This window comes from Symphalangus syndactylus, chromosome 1, assembly GCF_028878055.3.
Source record: "Symphalangus syndactylus isolate Jambi chromosome 1, NHGRI_mSymSyn1-v2.1_pri, whole genome shotgun sequence".
NCBI classification, from domain to species: domain Eukaryota; kingdom Metazoa; phylum Chordata; class Mammalia; order Primates; family Hylobatidae; genus Symphalangus; species Symphalangus syndactylus.
Genome location: NC_072423.2, coordinates 111,912,961 through 111,930,662, shown reverse-complemented (window position 1 = coordinate 111,930,662; position 17,702 = coordinate 111,912,961). Strand labels below are relative to the sequence as shown.

The 17,702-nt window shown below is 50.6% G+C and overlaps 3 protein-coding genes across 12 annotated transcripts in view; 1 reads left to right on the top strand and 2 right to left on the bottom strand.

The window, feature by feature from the left end:
• Positions 1-65: 65 nt before the first annotated feature.
• Positions 66-1,735, top strand: NDUFAF3 (NADH:ubiquinone oxidoreductase complex assembly factor 3). Its single transcript, XM_055278362.2, has 5 exons — positions 66-671; positions 796-988; positions 1,149-1,215; positions 1,323-1,423; positions 1,503-1,735. Exons 1-5 carry the CDS (start codon positions 595-597, stop codon positions 1,617-1,619), a joined length of 555 nt encoding a protein of 184 aa, XP_055134337.1. The 5' UTR covers positions 66-594; the 3' UTR covers positions 1,620-1,735.
• A 1,024-nt stretch (positions 1,736-2,759) lies between these two features.
• IMPDH2 (inosine monophosphate dehydrogenase 2) lies at positions 2,760-7,954 on the bottom strand. Of its 5 annotated transcripts, XM_055278111.2 has the most exons (15): positions 7,740-7,954; positions 7,249-7,297; positions 6,922-7,023; positions 6,739-6,813; positions 6,200-6,406; positions 5,391-5,478; positions 5,118-5,317; positions 4,950-5,040; positions 4,755-4,850; positions 4,439-4,510; positions 3,570-3,713; positions 3,341-3,485; positions 3,104-3,247; positions 2,940-3,023; positions 2,764-2,849 (listed from the first exon to the last, which is right to left on the bottom strand). In XM_055278111.2, exons 1-15 carry the CDS (start codon positions 7,835-7,837, stop codon positions 2,828-2,830), a joined length of 1,617 nt encoding a protein of 538 aa, XP_055134086.1. In that variant the 5' UTR covers positions 7,838-7,954; the 3' UTR covers positions 2,764-2,827. The 5 variants fall into 5 exon arrangements, with proteins under 5 accessions (XP_055134096.1, XP_055134114.1, XP_055134121.1 ...); XM_055278121.2 differs by lacking the exon at positions 4,439-4,510 and having other exon boundaries at positions 2,760-2,849; XM_055278139.2 differs by lacking the exon at positions 4,439-4,510 and having other exon boundaries at positions 2,760-2,849; positions 6,754-6,813; positions 7,740-7,915.
• Positions 7,955-8,191: 237 nt separating this feature from the next.
• Positions 8,192-17,702, bottom strand: part of QRICH1 (glutamine rich 1) — a 62,237-nt gene continuing 52,726 nt past the window's right edge. For all 6 annotated transcript variants that reach the window (XM_055277755.2, XM_055277765.2, XM_055277785.2 and 3 more), the window contains 4 exons: positions 11,588-11,696; positions 11,100-11,251; positions 10,661-10,751; positions 8,192-9,132 (listed from right to left, as the gene is read on the bottom strand). In XM_055277755.2, the coding sequence (XP_055133730.1) occupies positions 8,940-9,132; positions 10,661-10,751; positions 11,100-11,251; positions 11,588-11,696 (545 nt within the window). In that variant the 3' untranslated portion in view covers positions 8,192-8,939. The remainder of the gene's footprint in view (positions 9,133-10,660; positions 10,752-11,099; positions 11,252-11,587; positions 11,697-17,702) is intronic.

Sequence of the window (17,702 nt, the reverse complement as noted above, 5' to 3'; positions counted from 1 at the left end):
CGCGCCCCCTAGAGGACCCAAGAAGCCAATCCACGCTCGGCCACGCCCCTCTCCGCGCGCGGCGGAGAGGCCAACGGTCGCGCGGGTGACGGTTAGGACGGGGCGTGCTTCGGCGTCTAGCCGGAGAAATTTGAGCCGACTGCCCCGCCCACAGTGCCCGAAGCCCCAAAGGCTGGGATTAGGGGCTAGAAGTCTGGCACCGACAGCCTGGCCAGGTGTTCGTGACACGACCAGGTGGTCGGCTGCCCCGCCCCGGGAGCGCGGCTTAATAGCTGAGAGCCCGGGGGCCAGGCCGCGGCTGCGGCCCAGGCAACGCCCTGAGGGCGGCCACGCTGCCAGGTGTTCCATTCCTCCGGGACTATGGGCAAGGTCCCAGGGCGGGGAGGGCGGCAGGTGCTGACACTGGAGCTGCGTCGGAGGTCGGGGAACTCCGCCTCCTAAGACAGATGACACTCGCCTGCTGGGCCGGCCGAGCTGTGCGGTGCCCTCCGGGACGCAGGGGGCGCTGCAGCCGCGCTGGGTCAGGCTCCGCAGGGCCCCCCCATCCCGGTGACTAACGGCGCCGGTGACGACTTCGCCGCGCGTCGGTCAGCCATGGCCACGGCTCTCGCGCTACGTAGCTTGTACCGAGCGCGACCCTCGCTGCGCTGTCCGCCCGTTGAGCTTCCCTGGTGAGCCTGGACCCCGCACCCTCGACCATCCAGCCCGCTAGGGCCGGCGACTGCCAACCCCGCACCTTCCGGCCTCTCGGGCGGCCCAGCCCGGCCCCGCGCCCCTGACCCTTTCCCTCCTCAGGGCCCCGCGGCGCGGGCATCGGCTCTCGCCGGCGGATGACGAGCTGTATCAGCGGACGCGCATCTCTCTGCTGCAACGCGAGGCCGCTCAGGCCATGTACATCGACAGCTACAACAGCCGCGGCTTCATGATAAACGGAAACCGCGTGCTCGGCCCCTGCGCTCTGCTCCCGCACTCAGTGGTGCAATGGAACGTGAGTCCTGGCCCGCAGTGTGGAAACTGAGGCCCAGAGTCACAGGCCCTCACCCTGCTTGGTCCCTGCAAACTTGGCTTTCCTCTGTCTCCTGTAGTGGATGGAGGTGGGGAGAGGCTGCATGGATTTGTCGTATTAAATGTGCCTCCTCCCTGCACAGGTGGGATCCCACCAGGACATCACCGAAGAGAGCTTTTCCCTCTTCTGGATGCTGGAGCCCCGGATAGGTACTGGGGGAGGGGAGGGAGAACAGAGGTGTTCTGGGCCCCAAAAGGCGACCCCCACCGCAGCCTCTCAACAGAACTGTAGACTAGCCACACCCACCCTTCCCTAGAGATTGTTGTGGTGGGGACTGGAGACCGGACCGAGAGGCTGCAGTCCCAGGTGCTTCAAGCCATGAGGCAGCGGGGCATTGCTGTGGAAGTGCAGGACACGGTGAGTCCCGGGACTGGGGCATGCTGCGGGGAGCACAGGCCTGGCGCTAGACAGGCTGATGCTGGCCTTTTCTTTGCAGCCCAATGCCTGTGCCACCTTCAACTTCCTGTGTCATGAAGGCCGAGTAACTGGAGCTGCTCTCATCCCTCCACCAGGAGGCACTTCACTCACATCTTTGGGCCAAGCTGCTCAATGAACCGCCAGGAACTGACCTGCTGACTGCACTCTGCCAGGCTTCCCAATGCTTTCACTCTTATCTACCCTTTGGCACTTATTTTGCTTATCAACATAATAATTTATACACTTCTCCCATTTTGTATCAGGTGTGTTGCTGGCCAGGAGCTGATGGCTCACTGGGCTCTTGGAGGGGAATGTGAAGAAACCAAGGAGTCAGTTTTTCACCTAGATAACTTAGGATTCCTTGGCTTTTCAGAAGTCAGGAAGCAGTATATTTACCTGTTCTAGACCTACTTGCTCACATGCAGATTTGAGAGGACCTCAACGGCTTTTCTCACAAAATCGCTGATTTTTTTCTTTTTTTGAGATGGAGTCTTGCTGTCGCCCAGGCTGCAGTGCAGTGGCGTGATCTTGGCCCACTACAACCTCCACCTCCTGGATTCAAGCGATTCTCCTGCCTTAGCCTCCTGAGTAGCTGGGATTAGAGGCCCCTACCACCACACCCGGCTTTTTTTTTTTTTTTTGGAGACAAGTCTTGCTCTTTTGCCAGGGTGGAGTGCAGTGGCGCAGTCTCAGCTCACTGCAACCTCCGCCTCCCAGGTTCCAGTGATTCTCCTGCCTCAGCCTCCTGAGTAGCTGGGACTACAGGTATTCATCACCACACCCAGCTAATTTTTGTATTTTTAGTAGAGAAAGGGTTTCACCATGTTGGCCAGGATGGTCTTGAACTCCTGACCTCAAGTGATCCGCCCACCTCCCAAAGTGCTGGGATTACAGGCATGAGCCAATGTGCCTGGCCGAGAGAAATTCAAGTTAGGGAATATATATGTGTCTTGACCTGGTCCTATATGGCCAAGCTATGGGCTAGCAGGATGCCCTGTGTATGCCAGTCCCAGAGCTTGTTCTTTGACCCCTCGGGAGCCAGAGTCAGATGCTCAGTGTGAGACTGAAACCCCAGGAGCCACAGCTGGTCAGAGCTGTTTTGTGAGCAGCCCCAGGAGGAACTTTTTGGACCTGGAACTACCTGCTTCCAGGTCCGTGGAGCACATTTATCTCGGGGCCTGAGGCTCCCCCTGGAAATGAGGGTGCTGTGTTTGTGTGCATCTGTGGTAGTGCCAGCTACAGAGCCCCACCTGTCTGTTGAAAGATCAGGCATCACTTTTTTCTTTCTAAACTTTTATTGAAAAAAAAAAAAAAAAAAACCGAGGAGGTGTGCTGGATCCCTTTTCAGAAAAGCCGCTTCTCATACCTGCAGGCAGAAGGACCACCTGTGAGGTGAGGGCAGGAGAAAGGAAGCATGAGGCATGGCAGAGGCCCCACCAAGGACAGGGTGACTTACGAATGGAGGCTATGGACGCCACCTTCCACCTGGGCTGAGGACGTTCTCTTCTCAAACTTAAGCTCCCCAGAGTACATCATGGCTCTGAAGAAGGGCAGAGGTCAAATGTGGGTAGCTGGCCCTGGACCAGCCCCTCTACCCATGTCCCAGCTCCCCAAGCTCACCGGACTTGGGTCAAGCTCTTGGCACCAATGTCCTGGCATGAGTGTTGGATGCCAGCAATCAGGTAAGGGACAAATTTGTGGATGGACCCTTTGTCCTGCACAGCACCAGACACGCCCTGGGCCACTTTGATTTTGTCAGCTTCACTGCAGGGAGAGGCAGAGACACGGGCAAGGTCACAGCAGAGATGAGACCGTCAGTGCAGGATTAGGGTGGGGTAACTGGCTTGCCTGTCCCACCTGAAATATCTGTTCTGGCTGCTGAGGTGCTTGTCCATGGCATCGAGAGAACCCATACCGCGATATTTCTTTAGCCGGATCCCATCGGAAAAGAAGTACTCACCAGGGGCCTCAGTGGTGGCAGCCAGGAGAGAGCCCATCATGACTGTGGACAGATGGAGTGCTTGGGTTAGAGCCTAAGCAGCACTGGGGAGGGGTCCCACTGGCCTTTACGGGTACTGGGCCTCACCTGTGGAGGCCCCAAGGGCCAAGGCTTTCGCAATATGACCCACATTTTGGATTCCTCCATCAGCAATGACCGGAACACCAAAGCGCCGTGCATACTCTGACACCTTGTACACTGCTGTTGCTTGGGGCCGCCCACAGGCCAGCACTGTTGAGATGGAGGAACACATGGGTGGATAGGGTTAATGGGGACAGGCAGTGGACCCTGTGGCCACATTTAGGGCTCAGGAGCTTTTGGCTACATCCGCATCAGGACTGCAGCTTGGCTGAGTAAGAGACGTGTCTGGGATGGCTGCTGCTGCATCTGCCTTAAATAGTACAAACAGCTGTGCTGACCTCTACTCACCCCCACGTGTGCACGTGCATGTGTGCAGTGCCCAGGGCAGCCTCAGGCACATGCAGTCTTAGCAGCCGGGAAAGCCCCCGTCCAGCTGGTATCAGATGGGGCAGGAGTCACCGTGCAGTTAGTCCCCAGAGGCACTGAGGTCAGGCCCAGCCCTTCCTCCCTGAATGGTGGGCAGCTCAGGCAAGATAAGGGCAGTGGTTGTGTAGGAGAGCAGGCTGTGGTTGTGTGGAGCAGGCAGTGGTTGTATGGGAGAGCAAGGACCACACAAAGGAGTTGGTCCCTGAGCTATGCCTACTGCATAAGATGTGGGCAGGAAAGGTCCTGCCTAGGGAAGAAGGTCCTGCCCTATCAGCACCCCAGGAGGAAGAGGGAGCTATGTTCTTGAGTACCGCCCCCAAACCATGGTCTGTGTATCAGTTGGCCTTGCCCACCCATCAGCACCACAAACCCCGGGAGCTACAGCTACGTCAACCAAGCAGCCGGGCAGTGGGCAGCTGGGCCGGGCCAGTGGGCCGGGCTGGACTTACTATAGCAACCCGTGACAGTAGAAGGGCATTTGGGGCTGTGGGACTTTATGTCTGGAGGGATCTTGGGAGCCACTAAATAAAACAAACAGACCAGAGTTTAGAGAAGGTGCACAGCAGGAGCAAGAAGGCCAGGCTAGGCAAGGGAGTGGCAGGTGATGGATGACAAGACCTTGTCTTGCTTCCAGCCATGTCACCCATCCAAGAGGCCAATTTGGCCCCAGGGTTGCCCCTATTGGAGGACTCTATTGTCCCCATAAGAGTGCTTGGTTCCAAGGTATGTGGGGCCTGAAACTGGGGTCTCTGTGGGCATTCTTACCTTCCTGCGTAATGCAGATGGAGCCACTTCCCATGCCCACCCGCAGGGCATCCACACCCGCATCAATGAGGTTCTTGGCCTGGGCAGCAGTGACCACTATGGTGAAAGAAAGGAAAACACTCATGTGAAGGTTAAGGTGGGAGCCCAGCTTACCCACTCCCACCACATATCCTTCAGGGCACAATCTTGCCTTACCATTGCCTCCAATGACTTGGAGATTAGGATATTTCTCTTTGATGTACTTGATCATATTGATCTGGAAGATGGAATTTCCCTGGGAAGAGTCCTGGGACAGGAAGTAAGTCTGAGACTGTGATGTGGCAGCTGTCCCTATTGCCCCAACCCACCTGTGTAGCAGCTCACCAAAACCACTACATCCACACCAGCCTGGGCGAGCAAGTCCAGCCTATACTTGTCATCCTCATGAGTGCCAATGGCTGCCCCACACAGCAGCTGTTTCTTGGTATCTTTGGAGGCTAGTGGGTAGTCCCGGTTCTTCTTCAGGTCTGTCCGGGCAATGATGGCCACAAGCTCATCATCTTCATTTACAATGGGCAACTTTCCTGTGGTCAGGGCAGGACATGAATCAGGACCCTGGGCATTAGTTCCAGGCCCTTTCCCAGCTCTAGGACTTACCCTTCTTGCTGCGCTGCAGAATTTCATTTGCCTCCTTCAGTGTGATGCCTGCAGGGGCTACCACCAAGTCTTCTCTCTTTGTCATTATCTATGTGGGAGGTGAGATGTGAAGAAGGGCCAGTCATTGACTATGGCCAGTCAACTCTTTTTTCTTTCCTTCCCAAGTAGTTGAGATTACAGGCATGCGCCACCACACCCAACTAATTTTTTGTGTTTTTAGTAGAGACAGGGTTTCACCATGCTGGCCAGGCTGGTCTCAAACTCCTAACCTCGCGAGTTGCCTGCCTCGGCCTCCCAAAGTGCTGAGATTACAGGGGTAAGCCACCACGCCTGGCCTATGGCCAGTCACTTTTGCATGCCCAGTCTAATTCAGGGGTGAAGTTACATGGACCACCACGTTCATACATTCACACCCAAACCACCCTTCCTCAAGGGATCCCAATAATTCCTAAGCAGTATGGTATTGAGTGAGGGATGAGTAGAAAGGACAACATGGCACAGGGAGCACCCTCTTACGCTAACAACACAGGAACAATGGCAAGAAAATCAGGGCAGACCTCAAGCACTGCCCCTACCTTAGGGGTTTAAGAGAACAAAGCATGAATACTAGCAAGCATTTGGGCAGTTTGAAAGCCTGAAAGCCTCTGGTGGGGAAAGGATGCAGGAACCCAATGAAGGAGTCAGAAACTTGGCTTGACACTCCTCTTTCCCAGAGAGGAGAGGCTATCAGAGATGTCATACAGACAACAGAAGCCCCGTCTTCAACCTGGGCTGCCAGAGCTTGGATCTACTCTGCCAGTGGCACCCACCTCTTCCAAGAAACAGTCATGTTCCTCCTCTTTGAGAAAATCAATGTCCCTGGAGGAGATGATGCCCACCAAGCGGCTCCCCATCCGGCCTGTGTCTGTGATTGGGATACCGCAGAAACCATGCCGGGCCTTGGCCTCAAAAACATCCCGCACGCGATCCTTGGGGCTGAGGACCACAGGGTCTGTGATGAATCCCTGTTCGTATTTCTGGAAAGGGATGGTGAGAAAGGGCATCGCATCTTTGAACTACTTTTATCAGGCTCTTGATCTGAAGCATGGGGTCTCTGCTTATCGATCCCTTTGGCAGTGCCACAAGACCAAATCACACCAACACATCTTAGAGACAAGGGTAGGCTGGAGGCACTGTCCACCTGGTCTATTGCTGCTGCTTTAAGAAACAGAATCTCAGGGTCTTCTCAGTAACTGAACCCCATGGTGGGAAGAAAGAATACTAATTAATAGAACAAACCCTACTCCCACCCCACCCCACCTCAGTGTAATTCCCAGGAGCGCTTGCTAATGATCCTTGCCCTTCTGACCTTCACTTTCCGAACTTCATTGGCCTGGAATTCAGGTGTACAGTTGTGGTGGATGAAGCCAATACCGCCTGTAAGCTACAGGATAAAAAGAGACTACTACTAAGTGACAAGAAGCAGGACTGAATGCCTTTGGGGAAAGGCGATGGAGTCCTTGCTCCTTCCCCCACACCCCATGGGGCTCACCGCCATTGCTATGGCCATCCCAGCCTCTGTGACTGTGTCCATGGGAGAGGAAACCAGTGGGGTCTTAAGAGTGATTTTCTTGGTCAGAGCAGAAGTCAGGTCCTGAGGAGACAAAAGTCAACCAGTGTGGGAAAGAATCTCTTACACCTCAAGGTGTTACTGAGTCCCCCACAAGAAGGCACTTTTGTATGACCTGCATGCTAACCAGTAACATGATCCCATAAAATCCACCCCCAAGCCCAATCTGGTGAGGTAGCCCAGAGACCAGGTGACAGTAGCACCTTGGCTCACCTTGATGTTCAGGACCCAATTCCTGATCATACTCACCACCTGGTCTGCAGTGAAGTCGATGTACCCAGGGAGAATGAGAAAGTCACTGCGAGGGAAGGGAGTGAATTGGGGGTAAAGCTCTCAGCTTAGGGCAGGATGAGACTCCATCCCCATGTATCAATCAACCCGTAACGCATGTGAGCAGACAGTGGCACTGACAGAGCCTGTGTGTCACAAGCACGGCACAAGGTGGAAATGGGGACGGGGGACCTTTTCTGCCACCGAGCTGTCATCAGTGCTCCTGGCACCCTGACAATTCCATGTGTCTGGAGCATGGAGTCTCCAGCCTGAGATTCCAAGCACTACTGAGATGCTTCTCCGTACCCCAAGCACCGCTCCAGATGTCTCAAAGTGAGCCCCGGAGGTGGGTGGCCAATTCCCGTAACCTGTCCCCCACGCCCACGACCAAGAGGGCTCCACGGAAGCCCCCATGTGGCCTTCCCAGCGTGCCGCCCCTCTTCGCCCAGGTGAGCCCCATAGGCCCGCACTTGTAGGTGAGGCCGTCTCCGCAGTTGAAGAGCTGCTGTGCTGTGAGTCCGTCGTCTGGCACGTAGGACGTGCCCCCACTAATCAGGTAGTCGGCCATGGCCTACACAGGACACCGCGGCGTGTCTCCGAGGACCGCGCCGCAGAGACCTCTGCCGTCTGCGGCGCGCCAATATAAACCAGCCGATTTCGTCACTACGCCGCGCGCGACTCTGACGTCAGGGCGTAGTACGCGCGGGCGGAACCGATCCGCCTCGCTGCGGCGGGGGCGGAGCTGGCGGTTAAGAAACAGCGCATGCGTACAGCACATACTGGCCTGGACACTGAAGAGCTGCGATTTCACGTCCCACCCCACTCCCCGCAGGACCTTGGCCAGTTCAATTAACAGGCAAGGCTTTACTTCTACTGTCCCGCCGGGCTTCTCCCCAAAATAAAGAGACGTTGTTCACTAACATGTTGAAAAGACGTGCTTGTCATTCTTAATAAACAACTAGAGTAAGAATACATAAGAGAAACAGAGTGGTATCTTTATATGATACACAAGTGTATGTTACAAGAATTCCATCAGGCACAGGAGCCTCAGGTTTTAAGGCCTCAATGTTAGGCCAAAAAAAAAAAAAAAAAAGGCATGGTAAAGTTTTTACTTTTACATCTAAAATGTCACTTGTCATAAAGGAGGGTGTAATAGAAATTGTCTTTAATAAATCATAATTGAAGTCCCCCTCATTTTTCTTCCATTAAGATGCTAAGTTTATGTCTGAGCATGAAGAAAGAAAAGAACATCGTTCCCCTGTGGTCAGCAAAGTCTGTCAGCCCAGTGGAAGTCGGCCGGGGAGATTCCCTGCAGGGTCCATCCATCATTAATTCCATCTCTCTTGAAGATGGAAAGGGGCCACATTTCTATTCAGTCCAAGCCCTTTCCCCAGGCCCCAGACAAAATAGAGTCAGCCAGCAACTTTCTAGGACATATGACACTCAAGGAAACCCAGAGCCACCATCGGCTGAGGAGTCTGCCGCAGCAGGTTTATGAAGATGCAAAGGGGGCAAAGTTTTTCTTTTATATTTTAAACAGAAGCAGCCTGAAAGGCTTCGTAACTACACCATAAAAAAAAGAAAAAAGAAAAAATGGAGGCCTCTTCTTTAGTGTGAAAGTCTGTCTGGTTTTTCCTGGCTGGTTTCTCTTGCGCCATGGCCAAGGCATCTCAGTGCATAGTGCTTGCATTGGCCACTGCGATGGCCTCCTGAATTTCTCTTATCACCAGGATCCGGGTCAGCATTTGTCCCATCTGCTCTCTGCTGATAGGCTGGACTGAGTACCAGATTGGGCTGTTGGGGGCCACCACCGGCTCAGGTGTCAGGTAAAAGGTGTCATTCCGGCCTTTCACACTCTGGGGGCTGAAGAACATGTGGATAAAAGTTGGGTACCACCAATAAAACTTCAACCCTCCCACCTTGAACCTCCCAGACAGATGCTGTCTGCAAACAGTAAGGCCCCAAGTTATTGTGGCACAGCTACTGAATTCCATGCAGCCACCACACACTACATCCTGGTCCTCCTTTGGGACTACTGCAAATCCCCTAAATGTTGGGTTACTTCCCCTCTGCCCCTCCTTCCCACATACCAGCTGTGATCCATCACTGACCGCACCAGCCTAGGGCTCTCATGGACTCATGTGAGTCTATCCTTATCCTACTTGAAGCCAACTTCACTGCTCAAAGGGTCTACCTCCAAGTCTTTGCGCATGTCTTTTTTTTTTTTGAGATGGCATCTTGTCTCCAGGCTGGAGTGCAGTGGGGTGATCTCAGCTCACTGCAACCTCCGCCTCCTTGGTTCAAGCGATTCTCCTGCCTCAGCCTCCTGAGTAGCTGGAACTATAGGCATGTGCCACCAAGCCCAGCTAATTTTTGTATTTTTTAGTAGAGATGGGGTTTTGCCATGTTGGCCAGGCTGGTCTCGAACTCCTGACCTCAGGTGATCCACCCACCTTGGCCTCCCAAAGTGCTGGGATTACAGGCATGAGCCACGGTGCCCGGCCTCATGTTGTGTTTTCTACCCAATAATGATGGCCATTACACTGGGGCCCTAAACTTGGGTTCACTCCCCTCCCCCGAACTGTGCTGTACCTCTATTAAGTACTTGGCATCCTGTATCCTCTAACAGTTATTCATCCATCCATTCAAGATTTATTTAAGGGTTACTAGTGCCAGGTCAGCACTAGGTGCTGATATTTAAAAAAATGGGCAGGAAAAGTATTTCCTACCTATGGAGCTTACAGATAGGAGGGGACACAGGCAGCAATTAAACAAATACAAAATAAAAAGCAGTGATAAGTGCTACCGAGGAAACAGCCACAGGGAAGAGGTGGGAGATCTGGAAATGCTTCCCTGATAAGCTGTGTTTAAGTTGAGAAGAGGCATAATATGATGCCCTTGAGTGGAGAGGAGCTAGTGTGGCTAGGGAACTAAGAGCTCCACAGACATGAGGTTAGCAAGGGGGAGTGCATCAAAGTTGTTTGCCATAAAAGAATTACTATGTAATGAGAAACCATTGAAGGGGCAAAAGGGAGAAAAAGCTGAGAGGAGTCTCACCTAGATTAATGGTGGCAGTGACAAAAGGTCAAGGCCAGGAAGCAGGGCCATGCTCAATATGTGATGAAGGTAGATTCTCTGTACCTTCATACCCTTTTCATGAAAGGTGACTGTAGGGACCCGGGACCCCTTTTTCTATCAGTGCTAGGCACATCACACACCTTTGGAAAGCCAGAGCAAGGCTGCTTCTAAATTTAGCTTTCTGTGAGTGTTTTTACTTGGTTTGGGACTAGAGAATGCCTCTCCCCATGACAAGTGATCACACAAGTGAGCATGCACACACATACACACACATATGCGCACACATAGACAGCCAGTCACAATAAACCCTCACCATTTGAAGAGGTAGAAATCATAGAGCTTGATGGGACATCTCAATGGATTCTCTGGATTTTCCGTCTGTTCTGCATACATGTCATCTGTAACTATAAAACACACATCCCCACCACCACAGACCTGGCATCAGACTGCCTTACCTCAGGCCCAGATCAGGAACCTTAGGCTTTCAGCCAGCCCAACTAGGAAATACAGGGTTGCAGAAGGGAAAGTATGAGGCATGGGCAGTGACTACTAAGGGAAGAGGCAGCTATTCTGTCTGGGGCTTCTCTGCTTCTAGGAGGAAAGTTTGGAATTTTTGGCTGGGGAGAAGGGAGTGGAGAATTTTAACCAGCAAATCCCAACCTTTACACTTATCACTAGCCTCACAGGCACAAGGGCAGGACAGGGCAGGACAAGTAGCACCTGTTTTTGCCATCCCTGCCTCCTTTCCCTACCTTTCTGGCCAGTCTGGTGTATTCCAAGGGCCTTCAAGTACCGGATACTCGTGCTTTTATCCTTGGGATTAGAGGGGTTCTTCTTTGTCTGTCGCAATACCTTGGAGAAGGCCAGCTTCATGTGCTGGTCCACCGTCTTCAATAGGAAGTACCTGGATCACAAGTAAAATGCAAGGCAGAGGGAGGGGTGCCAGGAGGATACCATGACTCATCCTCTGCCCACTGGTGCTTCAGAGGAGCCACTGCCCACATTCCCAAGATCTGGGCAGGCCCGTACCCAAGCAGTGTCCAGTGCAGGAGCCACATCAAGATGGATGGTAGGGGTCTAGCAAGGGTGTTTGCCTCACTGGTTACCAAATAAAATGCAGCCAAGTGGGGTTAGGGCCCAGTTTCTCAAATATATGTCAGAGGAATTCAGAAGGCCTCTTGGATAGTTTCCACACTCTTCACTGGACAGATGCCAGCAGTGGAGCCTCTAGAACACTTACTTGGTATTAAAGAACATGAGGGTGGTCAGCAAGGTGGAGGGGGAGTGAGCCCCAAGCTGTTTGCACTCCCATAGCATCTCCTCAGTCACGTGGCTGGGCAAGACATAGCCTAGGAGGAACAGAGTACTGTCACAACAAGAGGATGGCAGGTGGTTTCTCAAAGGCACAATATGGGATGTGTGAAGCGTAAGGACCACACAGGAGTATAAATTTCATCAGGGGACTCTCCCTAAAGTGTGGCAAAAATCATCTAGAAAGCTTCTTAAAACACAGATAGCTGGGTCCCAACCTGTTTCTGAGGTGGAACCTGACAATGAGCACTTCTAACACCACACTTGAGAACCACAGCCTTATATGATTGTTGTTACCCTCTAATCCAAGGCTAACACAGGGCAAAAAGACTGCCCTCAGAGACAGTGAAGTACAGAAAACTATAAACCAAACTGCATATATGCATACTTCTCTGAGAGTGTACAGAGCTTTGCATATTTTCTTTTTCTTTTCTTTTTTTTTTTTTTTGAGACAGAGTCTTGCTCTTTCGCCCAGGCTGGAGTGCAGTGGCGCAATCTCGGCTTACTGCCAGCTCCACCCTGCCGGGTTCACGCCATTCTCCTGCCTCAGCCTCTCCGAGTAGCTGGGACTACAGGCGCCCGCCACCACGCCTGGCTAATTTTTTTTGTATTTTTAGTAGAGACGGGGTTTCACCGGGTTAGCCAGGATGGTCTCGATCTCCTGACCCCGTGATCCGCCCACCTCGGCCTCCCAAAGTGCTGGGATTACAAGCCTGAGCCACCGCGCCCGGCCTTGAGCTTTGCATATTTTCAAAGGTGGTCCAGGACCCAAAGAACTGGCATGCACGCCCGTTTGCCCTTACTAAGTCTTCTCCCATCTCAACCGTCTCTAAAAAGCAAGGCCGGCCAGGCGCGGTGGCTGATGCCTGTAATCCCAGCACTCTGGGAGGCCGAGGTGGGTGGATCACGAGGTCAGGAGATCAAGACCATTCTGGCCAACACGGTGAAACCCCGTCTCTACTAAAGATACAAAAAATAGCCCGGTGCGGTGGCGGGCTCCTGTAGTCCCAGCTAATCGGGAGGCTGAGACTGGAGAATGGTGTGAATCCAGGAGGTGGAGCTTGCAGTGAGCCGAGATTGCACCACTGCACTCCAGCCTAGGAGACAGAGTGAGACTCCCATCTCAAAAATAAAAACAAAAAACAAACAAACAAAAACAGCTATTGTCATTTCTTCTCTAGACAAAGAGACTGATGCTCTTTGGGGGATTTTTTTATTATTATTATTATTTGCTAAGATACAGGGTCTCTTCTACAATCTTTATCTTTTTTTAAAAAAGGAAGGCCAGGCATGGTGGCTCATGCCTGTAATCCCAGAACTTTGGGAGGCTGAGGTGGGAGAATTGCTTGAGCCCAAGAGTTGAAGACCAGCCTGGGCAACATAGTCAGACCTCATCTCCAGTAAAAATCAAAAAAATTAGTCGAGTGTGATGGCACACACCTGTGATCCCAGCTACCAGGGAGGCTGAGGTGGGAGGATTCCTTGGGCCTGGGAGGTCAAGGCTGCAATGAGCCGTGATTGCACCACTGTACTTAAGCCTAGGTGACAGAGTAAGATCCTGTCTCCAAAAAAAAAAAAAAAAAAGGGAAAAAAGAGATAGGGTTTTGCTCTGTCACCCAAGCTAGAATACAGTGACACAATTATGGCTAACTGCATCCTTGAGCTCTTGGGCTCAAAGACTCCTCCTGCCAGTTTCCTGAGCAGTTAGAAATACAGGCATGAACCACCACACCTAGCCAATATGCCAGTATTTGAACTATTACAAGATCCCCACAGAGGGCCGGTGTTACTGTAAGGCCCTGGTTCATAAGTGAACCCAGAACTAGGCACAGGCAAAGGTCAATAATTTGAACAAGAGCCCTGGTCAGCCAGGTCTGCACCAAAGAAAGATGACATTTGAATGACCACCAAGCCCCTTCATGTGCTGAAGTCAGTCAGTATGCACATGTTTGTGCACTGGGTGCATAATGAGATAGCAGCAGGCAACAGTATTCTCCTGCAGGGTTTTGGGATTCTCCAAGCAAGCAGTGTGTGACACTTCCGGGAAGCAGAAAAAAGAACATTCTGCCCGATACACTCCTCTTCTGTGTTCTGTGCTCTTGCCAGAACAAAGCTGGCTCTCTAACTATAGTAGTGCACTTCCATCTCTTTAAGGCAGTTCTGACTCTATTTTTTGTCTACTTTTCGGCTATTTTGTGATCCAGTGGCAATGGGAAAAGCTTTTCTGCTCTCAGACATATCTGAAGCCCCCAAGATCCAGGATAAGCAGAAAACAGCCCTTCTCAGCAAAGAAGGATTCAAGGAATCCTCCACTTCAGCCTCCCTAGTAGCTGGGATCACAGGTGTGCACTATCATACTCGATTAATTTTTTTGATTTTTAGTGGAGAAGAGGTCTCGCTATGTTGCCCAGGCTGGTCTTCAAGTCTTGGGCTCAAGCAAGTCTCCTACCTCAGCCTACCAAAGTTCTGGGATTACAGGCGTGAGCCACCATGCCTGGCCTTCCTTTTTTAAAAAAATAATTGTTCTCCTGGGAACAATTATTGCCATACTTTGGCATGTTCCACTTCTCTGGGTTCACTCTGCCACTTGCTCCCTCTGATGTCACTTCCCTAATTTTATTCTCTTCTCTACAATTTGTAATAAACTTGGCTGGGTGTGGTTACTCATGTCTATAATCTCAGCACATTGGGAAGCCAAGGTAGGAGGACTGCTTGAACCCAGGAGTTCAAGACCAGCCTGGGCAACATAGGGAGACCCTGTCAATACAAAAACCTTAAAAAAAAAAAAAAAAAAAAAAAAAAAAAAAAAAAAAAAAAAAAAAAGCACAGCTGAGTGCAATGAGCCTGGGTCCCAGCCCGAGCCCAACAGGGTGAGGCAGCAGTGAACTATGATCACAACATTGTACTCCAGCCTGGGAGACAAAGCAAGACCCTGTAAGAAAAAGTAAAACAGCCCAGGCATGGTGGCTCATGGGTGTTACCTTGGGAGGCCAAGGCAGGCGGATGACTGGAACCCAGGAGTTTGAGACCAGCCTATACAACATGGCAAAACCCCATTTCTACAAAAACTAGCCAGGTGTGGTGGTGTGCACCTGTAGTCCCACCTACTTGGGAAGCTGAGAGGTAGAAGGATTGCTTCAGCCCAGGAGGTAGAGGTTGCAGTGAGGCAAGATTGTGCCACTGCACTCCAGCCTGGGAAACAGAGCAAGACCCTGTCTCAAAATAAAAAAATAAATCAAAATAAAATAAAACAGACTCTATTGACTGAGGGCCAGGGCTCCTAGCATGGAAGGGGCCATAGATAAAAAAAAAACCTAGGTATTAGCCTTATAGTCCTGAATCTGAACTACAGGCACCAAAATGATGTATTTTATCTTTAAAAACAATTTCTAGTTCTGCCCACTGAAGATCCTAGAAACAAAGACCAATCTAGGAACAATAAGCACCCCTGGCATACAGAGTAAGGCACTGAAATACCACTCCCCAATAAAAGGAACCAGGCTCCAGAACTGAAGGATTTTACACTAGAACAAGAAATGTCCAAGATGGGACTGAAACATTCTGTGAAATCAGAAATCAAGAAAGACAACTAGGGTCATGTCAAAAGGACTTAGGGGTCAATTTAAAGAGGCTTCTAATGGCCAATGATGGGACATTTGTGCATCAGTAAAGATGACTGCAATCAGCTGAATCTCATTAAATATGTTTAAATCTATAAGTTCACAATGACTCTTAAAACAAGAAAACCTTAATTGGACATCACTGAGAGAAGCTGATGAACCAACTCATTTTTGTGAAAACTGGTTAAGCAAAGAAAAAAAGAAAAAACAAAAAGCCATTAACCCTTCCTCTTCTATACAATCTATACCATTATGAATCCAAAGAGTTAAAGAGGGAAAGTTAGGGCCAGGAACAGTGGCTCATGCCTGTAATCCTAGTACTTTGGGAGGCCGAGGTGTGCGGAATGCCTAAGCTCAGGAGTTTGAAACCAGCCTGGGCAACATGGCAAAACCCCATCTCTACAAAAAATACAAAAATTAGCCAAGCATGATGGCATGTGCCTGTAGCCCCCAGCTACACGGAGGGCTGAAGTGGGAAAATCACTTGGGCCCAGGAGGTTGAGGCTACAGGCTACAGTGAGCCATGTTCCCATCACTGCAATCCAGCCTGGGTGATTAATTGAGACCCCCGTCTCTTAAAAAAAAAAAAAAAAGAGGGAAAGTTTATCTTTATATTCCAAGTAATTATGAAGTAATAATAACATTAGAATACTGTTTTGTAACCCATGAAGAATCAATGGATTCAGACATTATGGGCACTGTGATCAAAGAAAGGCCAACTATGAAGTAATCTTGCCAAAAACAAAACAAAACAAAATAAAACAAAAAATCCATAATCAATCTGTATATTCAATTACCGATCAATTGTAGATACATGGGGAAAAAAGAACATATTAAACTACATCAAAGGGTGCAATCAGCAAAAATTAGACTATGTGACAATTTCAAAGGCTAGTTTCTTCCATGAATATACTGTAAGACAAAAGGGAGGGGGCAATTAAGATGAACAGTAGATATTAAGGCCAGGCAAGGTGGCTCACACCTGTAACCCTAGCACTTTGGGAGGCTGAGGCAGGCAGATTGCCTGAGCTCAAGAGTTTGCGACCAGCGTGGCCAACATGGTGAAACCCCGTTATCAACTAAAGATACAAAAATTAGCTGGGCGTGGTGGCAGGCACCTGTAGTCCCAGCTACTCCGGAGGCTGAGGCAGGAGAATGGCGTGAACCCGGGAGGCGGAGCTTGCAGTGAACCAAGATCACGCCACTGCACTCCAGCCTGGGAGACAGAGCGAGACTCTGTCTCAAAAAAAAAAAAAAAAAAAAAAAAAATTATCTGGGTGTTGTGGCACACGCCTATAATCCCAGCTACTCAGGAGGCTGAGGCAGGAGAATCGCTTGAACCCGGGAGACAGAGGTTGCAGTGAGCCAAGATCGTGTCACTGCACTCCAGCCTGGGCGACAGAGTGAGAATCTGTCTCAAATAAATAAGTAAATAAATAAGTAAGTAAGTAAGTATGATAGGCTGGGCCCAGTGGCTCATGCCTGAAATCCCAGCACTTTGGGAGGCCGAGGCAGGCCGATCACTTGAGGCCAGAAGTTCGAGACCAGCCTGGACAGGTGCCTGTAATCCCAGTTACTCGGAGGCTGAGGCAGGATAATTTCTTGAACCCGGGAGGTGGAGGCGGCAGTGTGCTGAGATTGCACCACCGCAATCCAGCCTAGGTGACACAGAGACTCCATCTCAAAGAAAAAAAAAAAAAAAAAAAAAACATGGATAAAGTATCTGGAATTTACTTCCAATACAGGAGAGGGGAAACAGGTGGTGGTATACATAAGGTTTAAAATGGAAAAAAAACAAAAACAAACAAAAAGGAATTAAACAGCAACAGGCCAGGCTCGGTGGCTCATGCCTGTAATCCCAGCACTTTGGGAGGCTGAGGCAAGCGGATCACTTTAGGTCAGGAGTTTGAGACCAGCCTGGCCAATATAGTGAAACCCCGTCTCTACTAAAAATATAAAAAGTATATGGGCATGGTGGCACATGCCTGTAATCCCAGCTACTTGAGCTACTTGGGAGGCTGAGGCACGAGAATCACTTGAAGCCCAGAGGCGGAGGTTGAAGTCAGCCGAAATCATACCACTGCACTTCAGCCTGGGCGACACAGCGAGACTCCGTCTCAAAAGCCAAAAAACAGCAACAAACAAAGATTTGCCATGGAAAATGGGTACATGGGGGAATTCATTAATCTATTGTTTATTTTATTTATGTTTGAAACTTCCGTAATAACAGACTGAAAAGTGAAGTCTACATATCCATACTTGGCTTGAAAACTTCCAAATTATGTAGAGTGATATAGTCACTCATGTCTCTGTTCCAACAATAGCCCTCCCTTGTAATACTCTTAACACTTTCCATTCCTTTGTGTTCTGTTTTTCAAAGTACTTAAATTGCTAGGCGCAGCAGCTCACGCCCATAATCCCAGC

Coding starts and splice junctions, on each gene's coding strand:
- NDUFAF3 (XM_055278362.2), top strand. CDS start 595: ATGGCCACGGCTCTCGCGCTACGTAGCTTGTACCGAGCGCGACCCTCG. Junction 1,216..1,322: donor GATGCTGGAGCCCCGGATAG/GTACTGGGGGAG, acceptor ACCCTTCCCTAG/AGATTGTTGTGGTGGGGACT. Junction 1,424..1,502: donor CTGTGGAAGTGCAGGACACG/GTGAGTCCCGGG, acceptor TTTTCTTTGCAG/CCCAATGCCTGTGCCACCTT.
- IMPDH2 (XM_055278111.2), bottom strand. CDS start 7,837: ATGGCCGACTACCTGATTAGTGGGGGCACGTCCTACGTGCCAGACGAC. Junction 5,479..6,199: donor ATGACTGTTTCTTGGAAGAG/GTGGGTGCCACT, acceptor CCTCCCACATAG/ATAATGACAAAGAGAGAAGA. Junction 4,511..4,754: donor CATCTGCATTACGCAGGAAG/GTAAGAATGCCC, acceptor TGTTTTATTTAG/TGGCTCCCAAGATCCCTCCA.